This window comes from Tachysurus vachellii, chromosome 13 (assembly GCF_030014155.1).
Source record: "Tachysurus vachellii isolate PV-2020 chromosome 13, HZAU_Pvac_v1, whole genome shotgun sequence".
NCBI classification, from domain to species: Eukaryota; Metazoa; Chordata; class Actinopteri; order Siluriformes; family Bagridae; genus Tachysurus; species Tachysurus vachellii.
In genome coordinates this window covers 9844131-9864220 of record NC_083472.1, presented here as the reverse complement: position 1 = coordinate 9864220, position 20090 = coordinate 9844131, and the positions used below count along the sequence as shown (strand labels likewise).

Sequence of the window (20090 nt, the reverse complement as noted above, 5' to 3'; positions counted from 1 at the left end):
ATAATAATAATAATAATAATAATAATAATAATAATAATAATAATAATAATATATTGAAACTGAAACACTTGAAACACTCTGTTATACACTCTGGGATAAAATTTTAAGAATTGCACTTAATTATTTAATAATATATTTATTTATATTTTGTTATGTATATAGAAGTGGACTAAATGAATTGAAAGTAAATGTAACAATGATGATCTGAATCTTTATTCGGGTGTGAACTCTTCCAGTTTGAAAGCTACGATCTAGAAACATTTGTATAAGACATTTCACAACTCAGAACCTGCAGAAATGTAGAGAAAATATAATTTTCCCCCGAACCTGTTTTCCAGTAAGTTGCAAATATGTGCATGTAATGTCCTTGTCCTTTAAAATATGGAATAACACTATCATGAAATATATCCTTACAGATTTTTAGTGTGTTTTATTGTGTATATCTGCGCTAAAGAGCAAAAGATCATGAGCTTGTCTTTGTGCGCATTCAAAAGAAACCTGTAGTTCATATTATAGATTAAAACAATGGAAAAAGTATGAGTATGTGTAAATGTCGCATCTCTCTCTCTCTCTCTCTCTCTCACACACACACACACACACACACACACAATTTTAGACGCTTCCCTAAGCCCTGGTGCATCCGTTTATAATAATCATGTCCTGCGCGTAAAGCTCGCTCAGTGTCCGGCGTCCGGTAATTAATTACAACTTGTTTGAAAGACAAAGTGTATTGTAAGTGTCATTAACTGACTCTAACTGGCCTCGAGAGGACGTGGCGCTCCAGTCCAGGCGAAGGCGGACAGTCAGCTGGGGAGGGCACGTGTCAGTCACACTCCGCCTTTATAACCGCGCGCAATACGCAGCCTCCGGGAATAAAACGCGCGGGTCCGACGGAGTATAAGCCACGCGTGACAGAAAGTTACGATTTATTTTCGACTTTTTCTGATTTCTTTCTGTGGAAATGGACAAACTGCAGGACGGGAATTTCAGCGCGGCTAACGGCACCTTGAACAGACGCTCGTTTCTGGGGAAAGGCGCATATCAGCACCTGCAGCAGGGCGACCTGAAAGTGCTGGTGCCGGTAGGACTGGGCGTCATCTCCGTCCTGGGCTTCATTGCAAACGCCACCGCGGTGGGAGTGTTGGTGGGCAACGCGCGCAAAAGCAAGCTCTCTCTGATCAACGCGCTCATTCTCAACCTCCTGATGGCTGACGGTTTGCTGCTGGCTTTCGCCGTCCCGTTTAAAGCCACCGCGTACTCCCGCGCCAGCTGGACTCTGGGCTTAGCCTTGTGCAAAACGTGCGACTGGTTTGTGCATTCCTGCATGGCGGCAAAGAGTTTCACGGTGGCCATCATGGCTAAGGCATGCTACAGGTACGTCAGTAACCCGACCAAGCAAGTCACGATCCGCCTGAAGACCATCGTGGTGGTGCTGCTCTTCACATGGCTCTTAGCTTGCGTCCTCCCGCTCCCCCACTGGCTCTTCACGTCGCTGCAGAAGGAAGAGGGCGGACTGCTGTGTGTACTCGAGGTGCCACCAGAAGCCCGTGAGTTTATGTCCTTTTACGTGAAGGCATACCCACTGCTGGCCTTTTGCGCACCACTTAGCTTCGCGCTGCTGTACTTCTGGCGCGCTTACGGCCGATGCCAACGTCGCTGCAGCAAGACGCAGAATCTGCGAGCACAGATCCGGTCGCGCAAGCTTACCTTGATGCTGTTCGGCCTGACCGTAGCCATGGCCACCATGTGGCTGCCACAATGGGTGTCGTGGGTGTGGATGAGGCACGCAGCGGACAGTAACGGCCCCGTGCCGCCCGTGCTGTTCGCCGTTGCAGCACAGTTCGTCATGTTTACCATCTCACTAGCCAACCCGCTCATAGTGCTCGCGCTGTCTGAGGAATTCCGAGAGGGATACAAGGGCCTGTGGCGGCGTCTCACGCTGCGCAAACACGCTCCCAAGCCGCAACCTAAACCCGGGCCGCACGCACCCACTGCGCCCAGGTCGCCCACCCCGCGACCCGAGGCTTCTGCTCACCTTCCTCCGAGGAATACAGACGAGTCCCGAGCCGACAAGCAGGAGCAGCAACAGGAGGAAAGTTCCGGTAACGGCAATAAAGATGGTCTGGTGCCGCCGGATGTGGAGCAGTTCTGGAACGAGCGCGAGAGCGGCTCCATGTCTCAGGAGAACGACCCCATACCCTGGGAGCATCAGGACCACAAAGAGGACAAGCAGTAGCCGAAACCACTACCTGAGAAGCAACACAGCTGTCACACAAGCAACAGGAAGCTCAGCAGCTACAACCAAGTGACCTCACGCAAACTCCACACACAGGCCAATGAAAACAATTGGACAAATAGCGCACTGGATCCAAGTTAACGTCAATATTCGACACCATATACAGTACACACACAGTGCATTCATGTACCCCCTAAAAGATGACCATAACACCAGCAAACTATAGGGCTTCACAATTAAGGTTCCAACAGACACACACACACACACACACACACACACACACACGAGTATCCCTGAAAGATTGTCCTACCAGTGCCATTTGTTGACAATATTTATTACATTCACCTTGTTATTTGTCGTAATATAACTTGAGAAGGTTTGGTTTGTTGGCTGTTGGCTAAAGGTTCTGTAGAGAAATGTTTGGTGTTATATTTTGTGATTCTGATATGTAAAGAGATAATGCTCTACATTTACACCTTATCTGACTTCTTGCCTGATATTAAGAAGCTGTAAATAGCACATACCTGGATTGGAAAGTTAGCAAATTCCTTGTACAATTCTCCAAATATTGTGAATGTATTTCCACAAATAGAACTATTACACCTGTAAAATATGAGGAAATGTTTTGTATATGTATTTGAGCAAAAATAAATGATGTTCCAGATCACTGAAGGCATGGCCTGTATTTTATCATTATCTAACCTTCCTGCAAGAAAATGAATTTATAAACTGAAGCATTATTTTAACAAGAATAAAGAAATATTAACAAGGTAAAAAATAGGTCGCTTTTATTCCAGTCAACTTGTACAGAAACACTGATGCTACAAAATATGGTCATCTTTTCAAAAACATTTGATCAATTAAATTAAACCCCATTAGCAGCAGACTGGCTTGGTCACTGCTTGCACAGACTATTACATGTGGTAATGAATCAGGAATCAACACCCATCCATTATTTAAAAAATATCTTTTTACACAAGTTGTGAGTTAAAACGAGAGATGAACCGAGGTGCTTCAGTAGATGAAGGACACAGTGGAGGACTGCAGTTGCAAATATTAAAGATAAACTGTGTACAAAAATCAAAGCAAATTTAATGGATTATGATTCGGCCACAGGTTCTGATAAAAAGAGTGGAATAGGGAGTACAGATGGTCTTTGCTGCTCTGTCTATCTCGATCCTGGGCATTTTCCTCGGCACAATACAAACACAGTTAACCCTGCAGAACTAATGCAAATCCATCACACCATAATGGTATCAGGTGGGTTCATCTGGGCTTGGAACGGATATTCGTTGCACTGCCTCTCTAACCGTTTTAGACAGATGTTCTCAGCTGTCATTCATGCAAGAGGTGAATTTTCACAGAAGTTCATCAGCACACCTGCTTCCACTAGTCAACCAGCCTTGGTTTACTCAGATGTTCTGAGGAAGCGTACGAAGATAATGGTACCAAAGTGGGGGAGAAAAAAAAGTTCTGGAACGAGAGTATTTGAGTTAGATCACTTGGTGGAACGCCGGGCAGGTTCGAAGGCTGTGGGAGGGGGAGGAGGTCCCCTGCGCTCCAGCTCCTCCACATATGCCATGATGAGTTTATGTCTCTCGTCAGACATACAGTCCAGTACCAGATAGCGTTTATCATTCTGCAGGATCTTCGTCATGTCCATCAGGTGCTGCTCAGACTCCTGTATCAACTTACGAGATCTGATAAAAAAAAAAAAATATCCCCCCAAAAAAAAACATTGACAATCATTTCCACTTATAAACATGAAATCAAAACTTATTTGTAATAAAACTAAGGTTGTTGAAATGAACCCATTAATTGAGTACATTAAAAATAATTATTTGAAGCAATTAACATATTTCATGCCACAGAACATTTTATGGGTATGGCAAACCAGTGGAACTATATGAGTAAAAAGTTAGTTCCCAGACACCTACCCTGTACCACACAAGGTTCTCTAGAGAACAACATACACTTTCACAGCTCTGTAAAAGTGTTGCTACAGAACAGCATGGTTTCTTATGCTATACTAAAATGTCTCTATAGAACAGGGTACGATCCATCTTAGTGTTTCTAGAAAAAGGAGCAGTCTCCCACTATCCTAATGCCTCTAGAGAAAAGCACTCAGTACTATTGCAGTCTTTATTGGAGCATCCCCAAGTCAAATCCAGTTCATGCTTCAAATCCATGCTTTTATCTACTCACTTGTATGTGATGAACTTGGTCTCTTTCAGCAGAGTTCTGAAGTCTGCTTTTGCTGAAATGTGCTTGTCTTTAATATAGTCTTCAAATTCTCTCTGTTTTTTCTGCAAAAAATGCAAAGCAGACTCATATCACTAAATTAATCAGGAACAATGCTTTTGGATTCTTGAATAAATGAATGAAAAAAATACTAAAGAAACAAATGTTTGTACCCGATCGCTACTAGAAAACTTCATACACCTTGGATCCTCTTTGATGCCCTTTTTCACCTCCTTCCATGTCGATGTCAGTGTGATCTTTTAGATGGAAGCAAGTTGGTATAATGATTTTATTTGCCTTTCATCCACACAAGAATACACAGCAATGAACAGTATTAAGATAACTTAACATAAAATAAGATAACATAAAAAAATAAAAAGCAGATGATGGGGTTGTACCGTAGGCGTCTCGTCTAAAAGTTGGCGGAACAGCTCCTTCTTCTTTTTAGCTAGTGCCTCAATGTGCTCATTAAAAAGCCTCTCCCTCTCCTCTCGCTCCAGCAATGAAGAAGTCTCCCAGCGGTGGTCTTTCCTCAGGGAACGTCGTGTTTCAGACCAGGAGGCATCTGATGATCTGACCTGGCATTTAAAAGCACCGGAAAATCTATGAAGCAACCTCAAATAGCTGCTTAAGTGTGAAATTCAGGAAACAGTGGCATGGGCAAAATGAATAATGAGCTAGCGTGGTTTCATCATATCATATAAATGTTTTTAATGAGGCCAGCTGTCACTTACAGATGAAACACCTACGTTTCCTACATTTTCATCACTCTTCAGAGCTACATTGTTTTTAATATCTTTTCTTCATTCTGTGCTTAGTTTTGTTGACAGACCTGAAAGACTGTTTAGTGTCTGCTCTCTTACAGCTGATAGAACTCATGTTAAGGGCTTGAAAATGAGCAAAAATATGAGGAAGAATATGAAAACAGAAATCTGGAGTCTGGCTGACTTGATAACTATGAAAGCCTTGATAATTTGCTGATGAAGTACGTCATCAATCGACTTCTGAGAGCAACATATCATAGAAATAGATTTAGAAATAGATTTTCTAAAGCAGGAATCTTATAAAAGATGCTGCTGTGGACATTCTCACACACAAACACAGACACAGACACACTCGCACCCAAACACAGACACACGTGCACATGCGCACACAGTGACAGCTTTTTACACATGTCGAGGTAATTCAAAGTGATTTTTTGCCAGTGGTTACACACACATCTCACCATATCAGACATGAGAGCTTTGAAGTGTTGCACAGCCTCCTCTCGTTTGTGCTGCTCTCGTTCACGGTCAATCTCTTTGGTCTGCTCAGAGCGAAATCTTTGCACCGTCCGCTCCCTTTCCCTCAGGCTGGCTTCGATCCGCGCCTGCTTCTCCAGCTCCTTTTCCTTCTCTGAGTTTGAGTTCTGAGGAAGGGAGTAAGGGGAGATAAACACAGCTTAACTATTGTTCCTGACAACCACTGCAGGGTAAAGTGGGGCTGGAACTAGAAAATGCCTGAAAACATAAAAAGCTAATGTTATATTACTGAATAAAAGAGCACAAACTAAAGCAACAGCAGTTAGTCCTTGACTGGGATTATTTCATTTTCAATAGTTTTTAATGAGGTGGATGTTTACAAAGAAAACCAATTTTATAATCATGCAAAGTTAAGCTTAGAACACAAACATGAATGCACAGAAGTCCCTTTTACCTTGGCAAGCTTCTCCACAAAGCTTTTGAAGAGTTCCTCTCGTGCAGCTGAAGTCTCCACTGCTTTGTACCGAGGATCCGTCTCCATCTTCTCCTTAACTTTGCTCCAGCGCTGCTGACCATCCACATGGTGATCAGACAGCAACTCGAAGAAGTCCTGTCTCACCTAAAACAACATGGCTGACAATCAACCTGACACAAAGCTATTAAACAGACATCATCCTGTAGCTAATGTGCTTTCTGTATTTTTGTTAATGTTTAACTGTCCAGTTTCGATGAGCCTGTGATTCTTGATCTGCAGTGACACCTGATGTGCTCTTATGCTGTTGTGCTTATGCAAATTTCATGTGTGTGCTGTGCATTGTAAGATGCTTTTCTGCTCACTACGGTTGTAAAGAGGTATAAGTTATTTTATCCTCCGTCAGATCAAACTGGTTTGATCATTCTCTTCTGATCTTGCACATCAACAAGGCATTTCAGCCTGCAGAAACAGGTTGTTTTTTTGTTTTTCCACATACCCCAGTCTGATGTCTGGACACGTACATGCACGATTTCTTTTGCATAATCACACAAATTGTTTTAGCATACATACTTGAAAGTTCATGTGATACATTGCTATAGTAACAAAGTAGCAAGTAAGTAAACTAGCAATCAAAATCTAATTCGAAAAGAAAGTAGATCAAAAATAAGTATTCAAATAATGCTGATTTAAACAGAAGGTATTCAGTGATTACTGGTGTAGCTTCATGATGTTAATATGGGTCCCTGTCTTCAAAAACGGTGAGAACATCTGATTTAATAGCCAGTTTCCTGTGCTCTGGTCTGACTGGTCATTACACTATGCATAAGTGTTGTTTGTTAAAGCAACCTTAGTGGCAGTAGATTGGCATCCTCTGGTGAACCCCACTCTGTGAAGACCTCCCCACCTATCACCCCTCCCCAAACAGGTGACATTTTGTTGCTATTAATGTTTTATTGCTGACCTTTAGCTGCCAAAGGCAATCAGCACAGTTCGCCCATTACTTAAGCATAACTACCTCATTCCAGCCTACACAAAATCCTGGAGGCAAGTATGAAGGAAACTGCAGTCCTTTGTGTACTGGGTCTACTAATCCAGATCATCCCTACTTTTTGTTCATTAGTGCCATCCCATCATTTATAGTGGAAATTAAGATATGGTTATCATGCTTACCTTTTCTCCTCGGTTCTTTGAGTTCTCCTTCTCTTTCTTTTTGAGAGATGTCATAAACTCAATGAAAATGGATTCTCTGTCCTTCATCTTCTCAATAGCTTTAAACCGTGCATCCCTAGCATGCTTTGTTGCAAACTCGCTGAACGTGGTTCTAAAAAAAAGAAATGCACAAAAGAGGCACAACTCATCTAAATATCTATGTGTAAGTTTGTCTTAAATTTGTTGTACTCTTTTAAACTTTACATAGCTGTGTGCAGAGAGGCGCTGTTTTGTCTTGTGTGCTTCACCATTATTCTGCTGGCACAATATTTCATCCTACTGTATGTGTTTATATGGTTTAAAAATGTGCACATCTATTTAAATAAATTTGGTCATGGTGCTAGTATTTGAATGATGACTATTTGGGTATTTCTTTGTCTTAAATCTACACGAAATCAATCAGAAGATCAAATGAAGTAATCAAAACACAGGTATTGCACCATATTCATACAGAGAGGGTTTTCGTATTCACCTGACACCAAGTCTGGCTTCTTCCATCATCCTCCTGAAGTCCTCTTTAGCTTGCATTAACTTGTTCTTCTTCTCCTTCCTCTCCTCTTCAGCACGCGTCTTTACGTACTGATCAAATACCTGTACAGATGCCAGTTAGGATTCAGGGATCACAAAGTGCTTATTTTTTCCAGACTAATCCATATTTACTGCATTTGTGTTGGCATACATTTTAACTCAAGACTAAATTAGAATGATCCAAACATTACGTTACATCCACTAAGAAACTTTCTTCAATTATTACTTTAATTAATCTATCCATAGATATAACCGGTCATTTTAGAAGTAGGACTACTCTTTCATAAAGAGGTTCACTTACATTTTATTGACTTACCCTAATGTTTGATAGTTGAATAAAATGTCATAGCTACTTTGGTTACACATTCTCTAATTTCTTTTAATTCTTTTTAATAAAATATCTGTCATAAAGTTACATATATAGTTCATATAGTTTCTACTGATAGGAAATGTACCAAACTCAATTGACACTTGAGTTTTCATAAAATCAGCTTTTCCATTCAGTACAGGAGAATAATTTATTCATGGTTATTTAAAAAACCCCACAGATACAGTGGATAAAGGTGAGGTTGAAAAACGTGGTATCACTTTAGTCATTCTAACTTGAAGTAGTACACCAAGCTGAGCTGATGTTAATTCATTATTATGAATACTGGGATAAATTCACCCCAGGTGTAATATTTTATATAATAAGACTGAAAAAAAAAAAAGAGTATGCCTTTGCATGCATAACATTGTGCATGTACCTGCTTCCGTTCTTTGGGGTTCAAAAGCAGATAACGAGGATCAAAGACTATCTTATGTAGCTCTTTCTCCCATGTAGAAAATGCTGAAACCTGCCACAGAAAGAGAGAAACAAATATAGAAACAAAGACCAGGAAATTGGAGCTTTTAATGCCTCTTTCCTCTGTAGTTACGCCCATTCTAATGAGCAGGACATTCAGCGGGTGAGCTCTTCTGAGCACATCCCCCCCACAGTGCTGGAGTCAGGGTGTGTGCCTGCCACGTTTCATCCCCCTCCACATCAGCATCTCTAATGAATAACACACACGGTGGGGTGGCCCAGCACCTCTGCAGCTCTCTCCCCAAACTAATTGGCAAGGACAAGGCTAGAGTAATTAGTAAGGGACAAAAGGAGGTGTGATGGGTGCTCCTCTACATCTTTCCCAGTGGCTGATCTAGTTGCTACATTATAGTCTCTTAAACACATGGGAGCTAAAAGGAGGGGAGGGTCTCACTTGATGTCTGCTCCTTCTGGCTGCATAAAGCTGCCTTTTATCTGATGTCATATGGAACACACCGGCAAAGGGCAAATACCTTAAAGAGCTCTCAAGCCCATACATAACAGAGCAGTTTATTTTTTAATGTAAGAACCAACTAATCTCCTGCCATTGATCACGGCGAGGGGAGAAGTGCTGCTCGTATTTGATGAGAAGATGAGACGAGAAAGATCAATGTTACTCTGATAAGTTGAAATGTCAGGAGAGCATTCTTAATGAGACTTAAAGTCAGCAACAAGTTTAACCTTTAATGAACAGAGGTAAGAAAATCCCTTTAAGAAACTCATATTAGGTATCAATTAAAAGGTATATTTGACCTAGTCAAGCGAGAGCTGTGTTAATGCAAATAAATAGACTTAGTAAAGTATGCGAGAGTACTTTGGGTTTACCCCTCTCTCTAGTAGCATGTCTTTGAATTGATTCATCCGAGTCTCTTGTGGAACCACAGCACGCTCCCTCGCTGCTCTCAGCTCAGCCTCCACTGCTGCTTCCTTCTCCAAATCTGCCTCCATTTTCTCCTCTAATCTACAAGACAAAATAAGATGATCAAGTTAAAGGAAAAATAAAACGGTGAAGAATTCAGTACAGTTCTGAGGTAGAGCTGTAAGGACAGAAAGTAAAACAAAAAATGAAAAAATAAAATAAAATGAAACAAAAAGTAAAAAGTGAGAAAGATAAATAAAAAGATGTTGTATTACAGTATAGGTGCAAAACAGGCTTTGTGCAAATGTGCTGAATGTAAAAAACAAGGATGCATGATGAATTATACTTGCTTAACAGTATGATATGAGGTCATTCAGGTCATTGTTTAATCCAAGCATACAAAATCTTGCTTTTGATTTTTCTAATCATCTGTCAATGTTTACCATTTATACGCTCACCTTGTCTAACAAAAGATATAAAACTAGGTGCAACTCACACATCTCTCTCACACACACTAATATATTAATACATACTTCATATATACATGTTTCTTTTTCAACTTAAGTTAGTTCTGTCAAAATTAGAGCACAGTTTTCTCTCTGCTCGGGTTATGAGAGTAATGAAGTGACTGCTTTCTATATTTTCTGCACTGCCTCAACAAGCGGGAAATATAGAGTGGCATATTGTTGCCACAGCTCAACCGACCAAGGATTTTGTTTATTCGGCATGCCTTGTTGTGTTGATGTTCTCAATATCGTTTCCCAGTAAGTCAGTTTAGTAAAACCTCAACCTTTCAACCTTCTAAAAGAGTGGTGTACTTTAAAATGGAATGTTCAACATGCACATACTGATGGTCATGCATCAACATACCTATATCCATATATTTATTTTATTGCTGTTTACATTTAGCTTCCGACAAGTTTTTCCTTTTTTTTCGGGAATCCAAGTTCTACATTAATGAACATGACCCCTTGAGCCTCCAAGTGATCATTTAAAAATTCACTTAAACGAAAACAATGCTGGCCCTTAAGATGGCTTCAGTTATTTCACCACAAAAGAAATGAGCAGGTCAAGAGCATAATAAAAACTTTTTCACCTGTGAGAAATTGTGGGTATATGGCAGTGTTTAGTAATAACTGTTAATAAGCAAGATCATTTTTGGACATGCAATGTTTTTAGGATTGTCTGGTTTTTAATTATTATATTATTCACCAAAAACGAGTTGTTTTTAGTCTGTGACCTAGTGACCCAAGATATTAAAGCACTTATCTAAGTCTCTGTAAATAAGAGCATCAGACAACAAAACAGACTACAGACATGCAAGCTAAGATGGACAAAGTTGGAGAAGGGAGTATTTCTGAACTGATTAAAAAAAATAATAAAACAATTGAAAAGCAACCTCACTTTCTTTTTTTGGCACTGCTGGGCTCATCCTCTGATGTATCCTCTGTAGCTGCAAGCTCTTGTTCCTGCTTAACAATTACTGATCACACGCACAGAAACACACATTTTGTTAAGGACAGATGGTTTGGACAGAAGTGCGGAAAATCAGCAAGTCATTCAAGACAGATGACACATGGGTCAGAAGACAATACTGGGGTCCCTTGCATTAAATGTTTAGCGTTGACGCGTCTGCATTTGTCAAAAATCTAACTCTGTTACAATCACAGAGCCAATGCTTAAATGACTACTGTAGACATTATACGAATTTAATGTACAGAAACCTGATTTACTCTTGTGACCATGTTCACATGAAGAGCACTAACCTGACTTAGGGCCATTGTCCTGGCCTCTCTTATGTGGTGGCTCTTGTATACTCTTATCAACATCAGCTCGCCCCACCAGCTCCTCCGGCCTTTCCCACATGGACATACGTGTGGTGGGGTTGTAGAAGAACACACGATCATCCCCAGTCCAAACCACACACCTGACATGGAAACAGAACTGAACACTGAAATGTCTCTGTATGTTTTATGCACAAAATAAAGGTCCATAAATTCCAACACTGTAATATTCTGGTTTCAGACTAAAAGCTAATACAAATGTTTAAGGAAAATAGGTTTGTGTAATTATGCAGGAAGTTGTCACCTTGGTTTAAGCCTTATGACCAGATATTGTGGTTAGATTTTTATTAATGATTTTATATAATATTCAATGAAAGTTAGAAATATTGAGATGTGCTGACCCAGTGAATTAGGGTGAAACATTTACCATGGTTGAGCCCTGAATTAAAAGACACATAACTGACTTTACTGTGTGACACTAATGAATTCAGATGGCTTATTGGCAAACATCTCGTATACACTCACAGAGAACACTAGTCCAATAGTTTTGGCCTTCCTATGCTCTCAAAACAGCATTGATGCTTTGTGACACGGATTCCGCAATATGTTAAAACTGAACACTGTAATTCCTACAGATTTTCAGAAATGTATTGAAGATAGAAATACTTTTTGGTGCAATCACTCAAGCCTTAAGTTGAAATCACTGAGATTAATTTTCCTTTTTTTGGATCTAGAAACATTTATATTTGGATATAAGGAACAGTGACAAAAGACTTAAGGATTAATAATAGCAATAAAACTACCTTTTTAAGTTGGTCTAATAATTGTTGAATGAAGCCTATTAAAATAATATTGAATAATAATGTTAATAATGAGCAAGTGAGATTTAGAGTTTAAAGAAATACTTTGGACATGAATCTAAGCAGCTGCATGCTAACACAGTCAATGACACTGTATGACTCGTTATACTAATATCCAAAACAGATAGATAGGGACTTAAACAGAAATTGTGTGCTCCACTCCTGCCTACCATGGTGTGCCTGGAATGGGGTTGGTGGCTACAGGTTTGGATTTCTTAGCGACCTTCTCTTCTTCAGTCATCTCTACCTCCTTGGGCTCCTACAATCAAAACAATACCAAAAAAAGATTTGATAAACCTAAATACCAACTCAGTACAGGTCATTTAGACAATGTCTGTTTATGCAACTATTCCACCATGACACATAGCTATGATAATCTAGCAGAAACATACCTCCTTTTTCTCTATAGGTGGATAAATCATGGGGCTCCCATCGTCCACCTGCATGAACTCAGTTTCCTGAGTATCTTCAGTGTCCTTTGCTTTATCAAGCTCCTTTTCTGTTAGGATCACAAAGTGATTACCAGTTAAGGAATCTACTTTCGAATTATGCCAAAACATAAAAACAGCTGTAGGGCCATGTACCCAAGTCAGGCCTTAAGGTTGTGCTGTCAGTAAACCTGATGAAATTGGAAAAAGTCCCTTAAAATTTTTATCCAGAGTCAAGATTAAGTCACTCATTTCTTATTTCATTTCAGAGAGTAAGTACTCTGCCTTGCTTCATACCCAGACCTTTGTCTTTGAGCTCCTCAGGCTTGTCCCATGTGGTCTCCAGTGTGCGTTTGTTGTAATAGTATGACTTCCCTTCTGCAGTTTTAAACTCTGACCAATCTCCTCCTGACAGTGGGGACGTGGTTGCTGCTACTGTCATCTGAGGAGGCATCATGGGTAAAAGCGAAGGTGCCATGCCAGAAAGCATACCTAGAAAAAAACACACACACACACACACTTGCCATTAACATACTTTCAACAATGGCCAGAACTTAAACTATTTGCAGAGTCTTCTAGTACGCTATACAATTTTTTGTCTTCCATTTCACAATCATTCTATATTATATGATATTATTGATAGTTAGCTGGCCCAAAAATATTGGGACACTGACATACTGTTGTTATATGAATATGTTCCCAAAGTCCAAATGTTCAGCTTTAATTTGAAGGTATTTACATCCAAATCAGGTCAACAGTGTTGATCAAAAGTATTCAGGTGGCTGCTCAACTATTGCATGGCCAAGTCTATTATTCCCTCATTACTTCACTCACAGGTAACCAGATAAAAGTTCTATAGTTGACATTTGCATTTGGAATTTACAGCTATTGACTAGTCCAAATAGCCGTAATTGCCAGTGAGGCAAGAAACACAAAAAACACAAGCCACCACACACACAAAAATTATAACAATAATAATAATAAATAAAAATAATCAGAGAGACGGCAAAAACCTTAGATGGCCAAATCAACTATATGATATATGATACATTATTACAGAGAAAGGAAAGCTCAGAAACAATAAAAGACATAAAAGGACAAGAGGTAAACTTCTGTGGTTAATGACAAGAATTTTCCTGGTGAAGAAAAAACCCTTCACAACAGATCAAGGTCACCCTTCAGGAGAAGAAACAGAAGACTTCACCAAAGAGTTTTTACCATAAGATGTTAACTACTGGTGAACCTCGAAAACAGACCAGATTAGAGTTAAAACTAACTAAAAAAACAAATGAAACAAAAGAGCAACTTGTATTAGAACAATGGGAAGAGAAGAGTACGGTAAAAGAGAAAGAACTCATCATTATCTTAAGCATGCCTCATCGTATGGTGTTTACATTAATGAACTGGTTCCCTTCAATTTACTGATCATGTGACTGTTGACAAAAGTTGTAGAATAAATTCTGAAGTATTTAGAGCAATAACATTACCGCTCAGATACAGCCAAATGCCTAAATTTATTGGACAGTGCCATCACAGTGCAGATGGACAATAACCTGAAGCATACGTCAAAAGCAACCCACGATGACTTTTTAAGGCAAATATGTGGAATGTTCTGCTGTGGGCAAGTCGATCACCTGACCTGATTCAAACTGTGCACGCATTTCACTTGCTGAAGGAAAAATCAGATGTGAAATGGCCCAAGAGCCCACACAGAACAGCTTGACTACATATGCATTGTAACGAGTACTGTAATTCCTATATTCATGTAAAGACACAAATTAAAGCTGAAAGTCTTACATATTAAATACATATTAAATTGTACAAAAGATAAGGGCACATTCCGAGTGGCAAGGAAAGTGAAAACATAGCAGAATCCCTTACTAAGAAGCAGAAATAAAAAAAAATTAAAGAAATTTAGAGCTTTTGTTAACTAAACTGGCAGCAGGTCCACATAGGACCATATAAGTCGCTATGTACTTATACAATCACTCTGTGTAAAATATTTGTTGCTAAGCACCACAGCTGACCAGATGCTATTTTGTGCCATGGATCCTTTGGCAGTGTGTCGAATGGGTTCTAGTAAATTAGGCATAACAGTGTTGCTTGGATTTTTGAGGCACTGTGTTGAGAATATTCCATCAAGCAATAATGTCCAGCCATTGGCATCCTGTGGTCAGAAACTGATACTGATTAAGGGCCAGAAGACAAATAGCACAAACTGTTTCATTTCTGAATAAAACTTTTAGTATTCTAATGCAGCCTCACTGGTCAGTTTTATATTTTGGCCCTTACAAAAACCTTTATAGGTCGACTGTTAAACATAACTTTGATAAAAACTGGCAACCTGAGTTACTACAGCGTCACTGCAGACATCACATCAGCTTAATCAAATCTGGCCATTCTCCTCTGACCTGTCTCATGATTTCCACCCACAGAACTGCCAGTCACTGGATGTTTTTTCTTGCACTATATAACTATATCCGAATGGGCGAACATGTGTATTTACCTTGCTTGCAGTTAAAGCCCTCAAGAAGCTATTTCAAAAAACGTTAGTATCTGGAGAAATGTCTTTGATATTCTTTGAACAAAGTTAATCAAATCTAGTCCAGAATCAAAGGTCACCTTTAGAATGGCATTTGACATTGACAACACAACAGTGCATGCCACAGCAATGACACACACCACAAATATACCACAAATACAGAGAAGCACAAAGATTTGACACATGAACAGCAGTTCGGAGCTACAAGAAAATGTAAGCTCATGAGATATGGGAAGCTAGAATCTTTATTTCCTCAACTCTCTGCATTTTAAAAGCACTCCAAAACAATAAAACAAAAGCGTCTTTAAATTTAGGTTAGAAATGATGGGCTCTTTAGAACTACAAGGTAAATACAATACATAAAGCGTAAATGCACAACAGTCACCAGCATGCCGGCTAGCGATGGAGAGGGAATTACCATTCTTGTTGGGAGAGATAGTCTTTATATAAGGACAGCTGACTATCTGCATCATTGCTACACCTAAAAGAATCAAGCAAGCACAGACCGTTGGTCAGAAAAAGACAGATGTCAGCTAGAATTCACAGGTAACAGGCAGAGAAGTCTCCAGCCCGAAGGTCAAACAACCAACAGGTTCTGTGTCTGTAATTATTTTATTTGTCAGTCTGATACACGAGACTGACTATCATGCTGCAAAAATGTCTCGAATATATACACCAAGACTAAACTGTCCAGGAAACTAACAATTATGTAATCTGTATGTAGTATAATAATTCTAATAAAATTTTACAATGAAAAAGAGAGTAATACTGCCATCTATGGATCACTCTCACAAAGCTCTTATATGATTATATTAAATTATACAGCATGCAACTAGCAATTTCAACAGAAAATATGAAGGAACAGACAAAATGATGACTATTAAGGTCAATATCATGTAAAGAGAGGAGGCATTCAGATGGAGCTCAAAACTGGTGTCGCTGCAGGTGTCAAGAGAGAGATTCAACCTACCGGGTAGTGGGATGGGCAATCCAGGCAGAGGCACTCTGAAAGGTGGCACCATGACCGGTGGGAATGCTGGGATTGCAGCGGGCTGTGGCACGGTGTGGGGTAATGCCACAGAAAGTGGCTGTGGCCCAGTTGTGACAGTGACTGCCCCTGCAGGGGCATTGACAGCAACTACGGGGGTAATGGCCACAGTGTGGGCGACAGTTACCGCGGATGACAGATCTGTGCCTTCTGGAACTGTAAAAACCAGGAGAGGATAATAAATAAAGTTGAGACAAAATTAGCATTAATATTTATATTTTGTATCCATCTTTGGCATGTCAGTGAGAAGAGATATTCCTGTATAAACCTGGAATGGATCTTTAAGACAAACTGTGGTCTAAAGTGCTAATGTTTGTTTAATATATTGTGCTATAAAGTTTACATTAAAATATCATCTTTATACTAAATAGTGATTAAAAATAAGCTATTGCACTCAGATTTTCATCAAAAGTCACCCAGACAATCAATTCTAAACAAAAGTCTAGGATTTATTTAAAGCTGCTTTGTGACCATGTGTTCTTAAAAGCACTGTACAAGTAAAATTTAATTGAATACACAAATATTTTTACGTATACTTATACACTGGCACAAATCAGACAGAAAAGTAAACTTCAAGCCAAGGTGTGGGTTTGGAGCAAGTGATATCTACCTGTTCCAGGTGTGGGGAGAAGAGGCGAGACAACATTCGTACTGGGGGTGGAGGTGGAGCTCATGACTGTGGAACAAGCCTGGGTGATGTGTGTAGTATTTGAGGATGCAGCAGCTGTTGCTGGGAGGTTGTTTAAAGGACTGGGGCTGCTGGAGGCCACTCCTGCAGCCTGGCTCATCATCAGGGGCGTGAGTTCCACCTGTTGGATCACCTTCACACCCTCTGGTTTTGCCCAAGCCGACTCTCGTGTGCGTGCGTTATAGTAATACACCTGAAGGAAAGCAAAAAAAGTTATGTTAACTTTTATAACTAAACAAAACTTAGTTATGTTAACCAAATAGCCTCCTTTGGAAAAGTAGAACTTGTGCAACTTGGGGTTAACTTGGCTTAACTATTCAAAAAAGCATAATCTGCTGCATGAATACAATAAACACTGTTAGTATATAGCTAACAGCTATACATACACTAATACATGCAGCAAATGTAGAGACACTTACCTTTCCTTCTGGACTCTTGTTTTCTACCCAGATCTCTTCTGTAGAGGTGAGAGAAGCAGCAGCAGGTGAAGCCGAAGGTGGAATACCGGGAGGGAAGATGATTCCGGGAGGAGGAGGCATGGCATTTACAGGAGGTGGAATGAACGGTGGTCTCTTAGAGGACAAAAAAAAAACAGCAATAGAAACTAACAAAAGTTAGCTACACAGCAATGTTTAAAGTAGTATTCTGAAGGTTAACACGTACTAATAATGGTGCTATATGTCATACATGACATGGTGAGCAAGGCTGATTTAATCAGAGTTGATTAATTTACCAGCCTGAAGTCAATTAATTACAAATAACTGTCTGAGTTATTCTGCTTATACCACAGTAATCTGCAAACAAGAACAATTCTTAATTTCTTAACAAACAACACCTTGTACTTTTCCACTGATTATAGTTACATTTAACCTTATAAAATGTCCATGAGGACTGCATGAATACAAATACAGTTGGTCATATGAGATGACTTTCATACTCTCATGAGATGACACTGTCATACAACCTTATTAGATATTTCTTTATTAGATAACACTCAATGGCTTCGAGATTAGGATAATTAACTGTAACTTAGTTACATTTGGACAAGTGACCAATGTACAAGGTATGCCTACTTTGTTTACTAAGTTAACTGTTCAAACCTGCTCATTCAGGTTTACTGTTATAATAACACTTGATCCTCCAAAGGCATCAGCCAGGGTTTAACAGGTCAGAAATAACGGATGTGGTAAAGCCATTCTCAGCATAGAAGTGAAAATAAAAAGCAAACAAAAACAAACAGACAACATAAACCCACTGACTACAGTTTAGGCCAGGGGTCGGCAACCTTAAACACTCAAAGAGCCATTTGGACCCGTTTCCCACAGAAAAAAAAAACACAGGAAGCCATAAAACCCATCTAAAATGAAGATAACACTGAATATATCGTTTTTTACCTTTATGGAAAGTATAGAAAAAACTGTAGTGTGTTGCATTTATGAAATCAATGAACTGCTACCGAGTAAACGAAATTTTATTTCTGCAAGCAAACAAAAATATTTTGAACAGTTTGAACTCACCTTAACAAAAAAGACGCAGGGTTGAAGGTTACCTTCAAATAAAATGTTCAATGTCTAAATGAGTCCACTTCGTATTCATGACATCAAAATTTTAACTTGGCGGCTGCAGCAAACCAAAAATGGTTCTGCTTCTGTGTCGGATTTCGCAAATCGGCAGTTATGACGCATATTTTGAGCGACAAAAAAAATTAAACACGGTTTATTTTAGTTACAAGAGCATCATAACCTTAAAATTTAGAATTACATTTTTTGAAAAACTAACTAAAATAAAATAAATTTAAATTAAATATTTATTTTCCAAACCTACAAAGAGCCGCAGCAGAGGGATGAAAGAGCCACTTGCGGCTCCGGAGCCGCGGGTTGCCGACCCCTGGTTTAGGCTATGGGCACTATGTGCACGTGTGGTGTTCTCTCATCACACAAAGACATGGCATGTAAATTTCTGGTAAATAGAAAACTTCCTACAGGATGTTGTTGGCTGGTTAGTGTTAGTTTGATGGCTGTTTCTCAAAGCAGCAGTGACAAATACATGTTTAAACATTACTCTATCTAAACCACTCATATGTTACAATTTCGTAGTTATTATTTTGCTAAAAATGTTCCAATGAGTTAATTATCATGTGATCAGCAGTGATCCTATGCTGGTCCTATGCTGGCGAGATTAGCACCAAAACCTAGTTAATAAACCTAGTACCTGTAAATGGGCGGTTCCCACCGGCGGGGGGACACTGGGGTCAAAGGGCATCCGTGCGAACGGGGCTCGTGCTGCTGGAGCTGGGCCTCTCATCACCGTGAACGGCGGTGTGGAGGGAGTGCTTAGTAACGGCTGCCTACGAGGTAATGCCCCAGTCACAGGAGGGACAGCGCCGGGGAACCGGGGGGCTGATTGCTGCGCCATCCTACTGCTACAGAGAAACTACATCGAGTCATACAATCAAAACAAAAAACGGCACATCCCAATTTTGCGTCTGTTTACGACATGCCGTGTTATGCTTCATTAAAAAAAAAAAAAGAGCGATAAATATCACACATTATTTACTAATAAACTGCAGCTGAATACAACAAACAGCTTTAAAAGCATCCACCAGCATCTAGCAGCCTCTGTATTGTGTGTCTGAACTAATAACCAGACTAGCATGCTATGCTAGCCTCCTAAATACACAAAACTCAGACCCTCTCGGTCAAACTGAACAATTTATTAACTGTAATTTATAAATCTCACTCACATTATTACTAATGGAATATGTGTAGACAGAGTAAATCACTGATACGGAATACAATCTGACCTGTTGGCACTAAACCCAACGCTTTCTCCCTCCGTGTGTTCCGCCATTACAGGAACACAACAAAACACCAGAGTGACGCATTTCCGGTAGTAACGGCCCACAGCTACACCACGTGCACCACGGATCCCAACACAAATACCAACTAATCATCACACGTAACACAAAAAAATCAGATCTGAGCAAAATATCCGAATTGAGTATTAAGACTTGCAGTGTGAACGCGGCTATTGACACATCGTTTAATGATGAATTTATGACGCAGATATTTTTTTTAAATATGTCTAAATATACACTTCTTTGATGA

The 20090-nt window shown here is 39.7% G+C and overlaps 2 protein-coding genes across 6 annotated transcripts; one reads left to right on the top strand and one right to left on the bottom strand.

Moving 5' to 3' along the window:
• The first annotated feature begins 398 nt into the window (after positions 1-398).
• On the top strand, positions 399-2903 carry gpr151 (G protein-coupled receptor 151). The gene has a single exon (XM_060884618.1). It carries the CDS (start codon positions 962-964, stop codon positions 2234-2236), a length of 1275 nt encoding a protein of 424 aa, XP_060740601.1. The 5' UTR covers positions 399-961; the 3' UTR covers positions 2237-2903.
• A 104-nt stretch (positions 2904-3007) lies between these two features.
• On the bottom strand, positions 3008-19906 carry tcerg1a (transcription elongation regulator 1a (CA150)). Of its 5 annotated transcripts, none has more exons than XM_060884613.1 (21): positions 19787-19906; positions 19195-19405; positions 17403-17555; positions 16906-17176; positions 16218-16451; positions 15666-15728; positions 13009-13197; positions 12670-12776; positions 12448-12536; positions 11400-11560; positions 11038-11116; positions 9600-9735; positions 8677-8766; positions 7875-7993; positions 7364-7514; positions 6173-6337; positions 5703-5885; positions 4876-5055; positions 4651-4734; positions 4442-4542; positions 3008-3936 (listed from the first exon to the last, which is right to left on the bottom strand). In XM_060884613.1, the coding sequence occupies exons 1-21, from the start codon at positions 19831-19833 to the stop codon at positions 3735-3737; spliced, it is 3015 nt and encodes a 1004-aa protein (XP_060740596.1). In that variant the 5' UTR covers positions 19834-19906; the 3' UTR covers positions 3008-3734. The 5 variants fall into 5 exon arrangements, with proteins under 5 accessions (XP_060740596.1, XP_060740597.1, XP_060740598.1 ...); XM_060884614.1 differs by having other exon boundaries at positions 19195-19402; positions 19787-19893; XM_060884615.1 differs by having other exon boundaries at positions 19727-19839.
• Between the last annotated feature and the right edge of the window lie 184 nt (positions 19907-20090).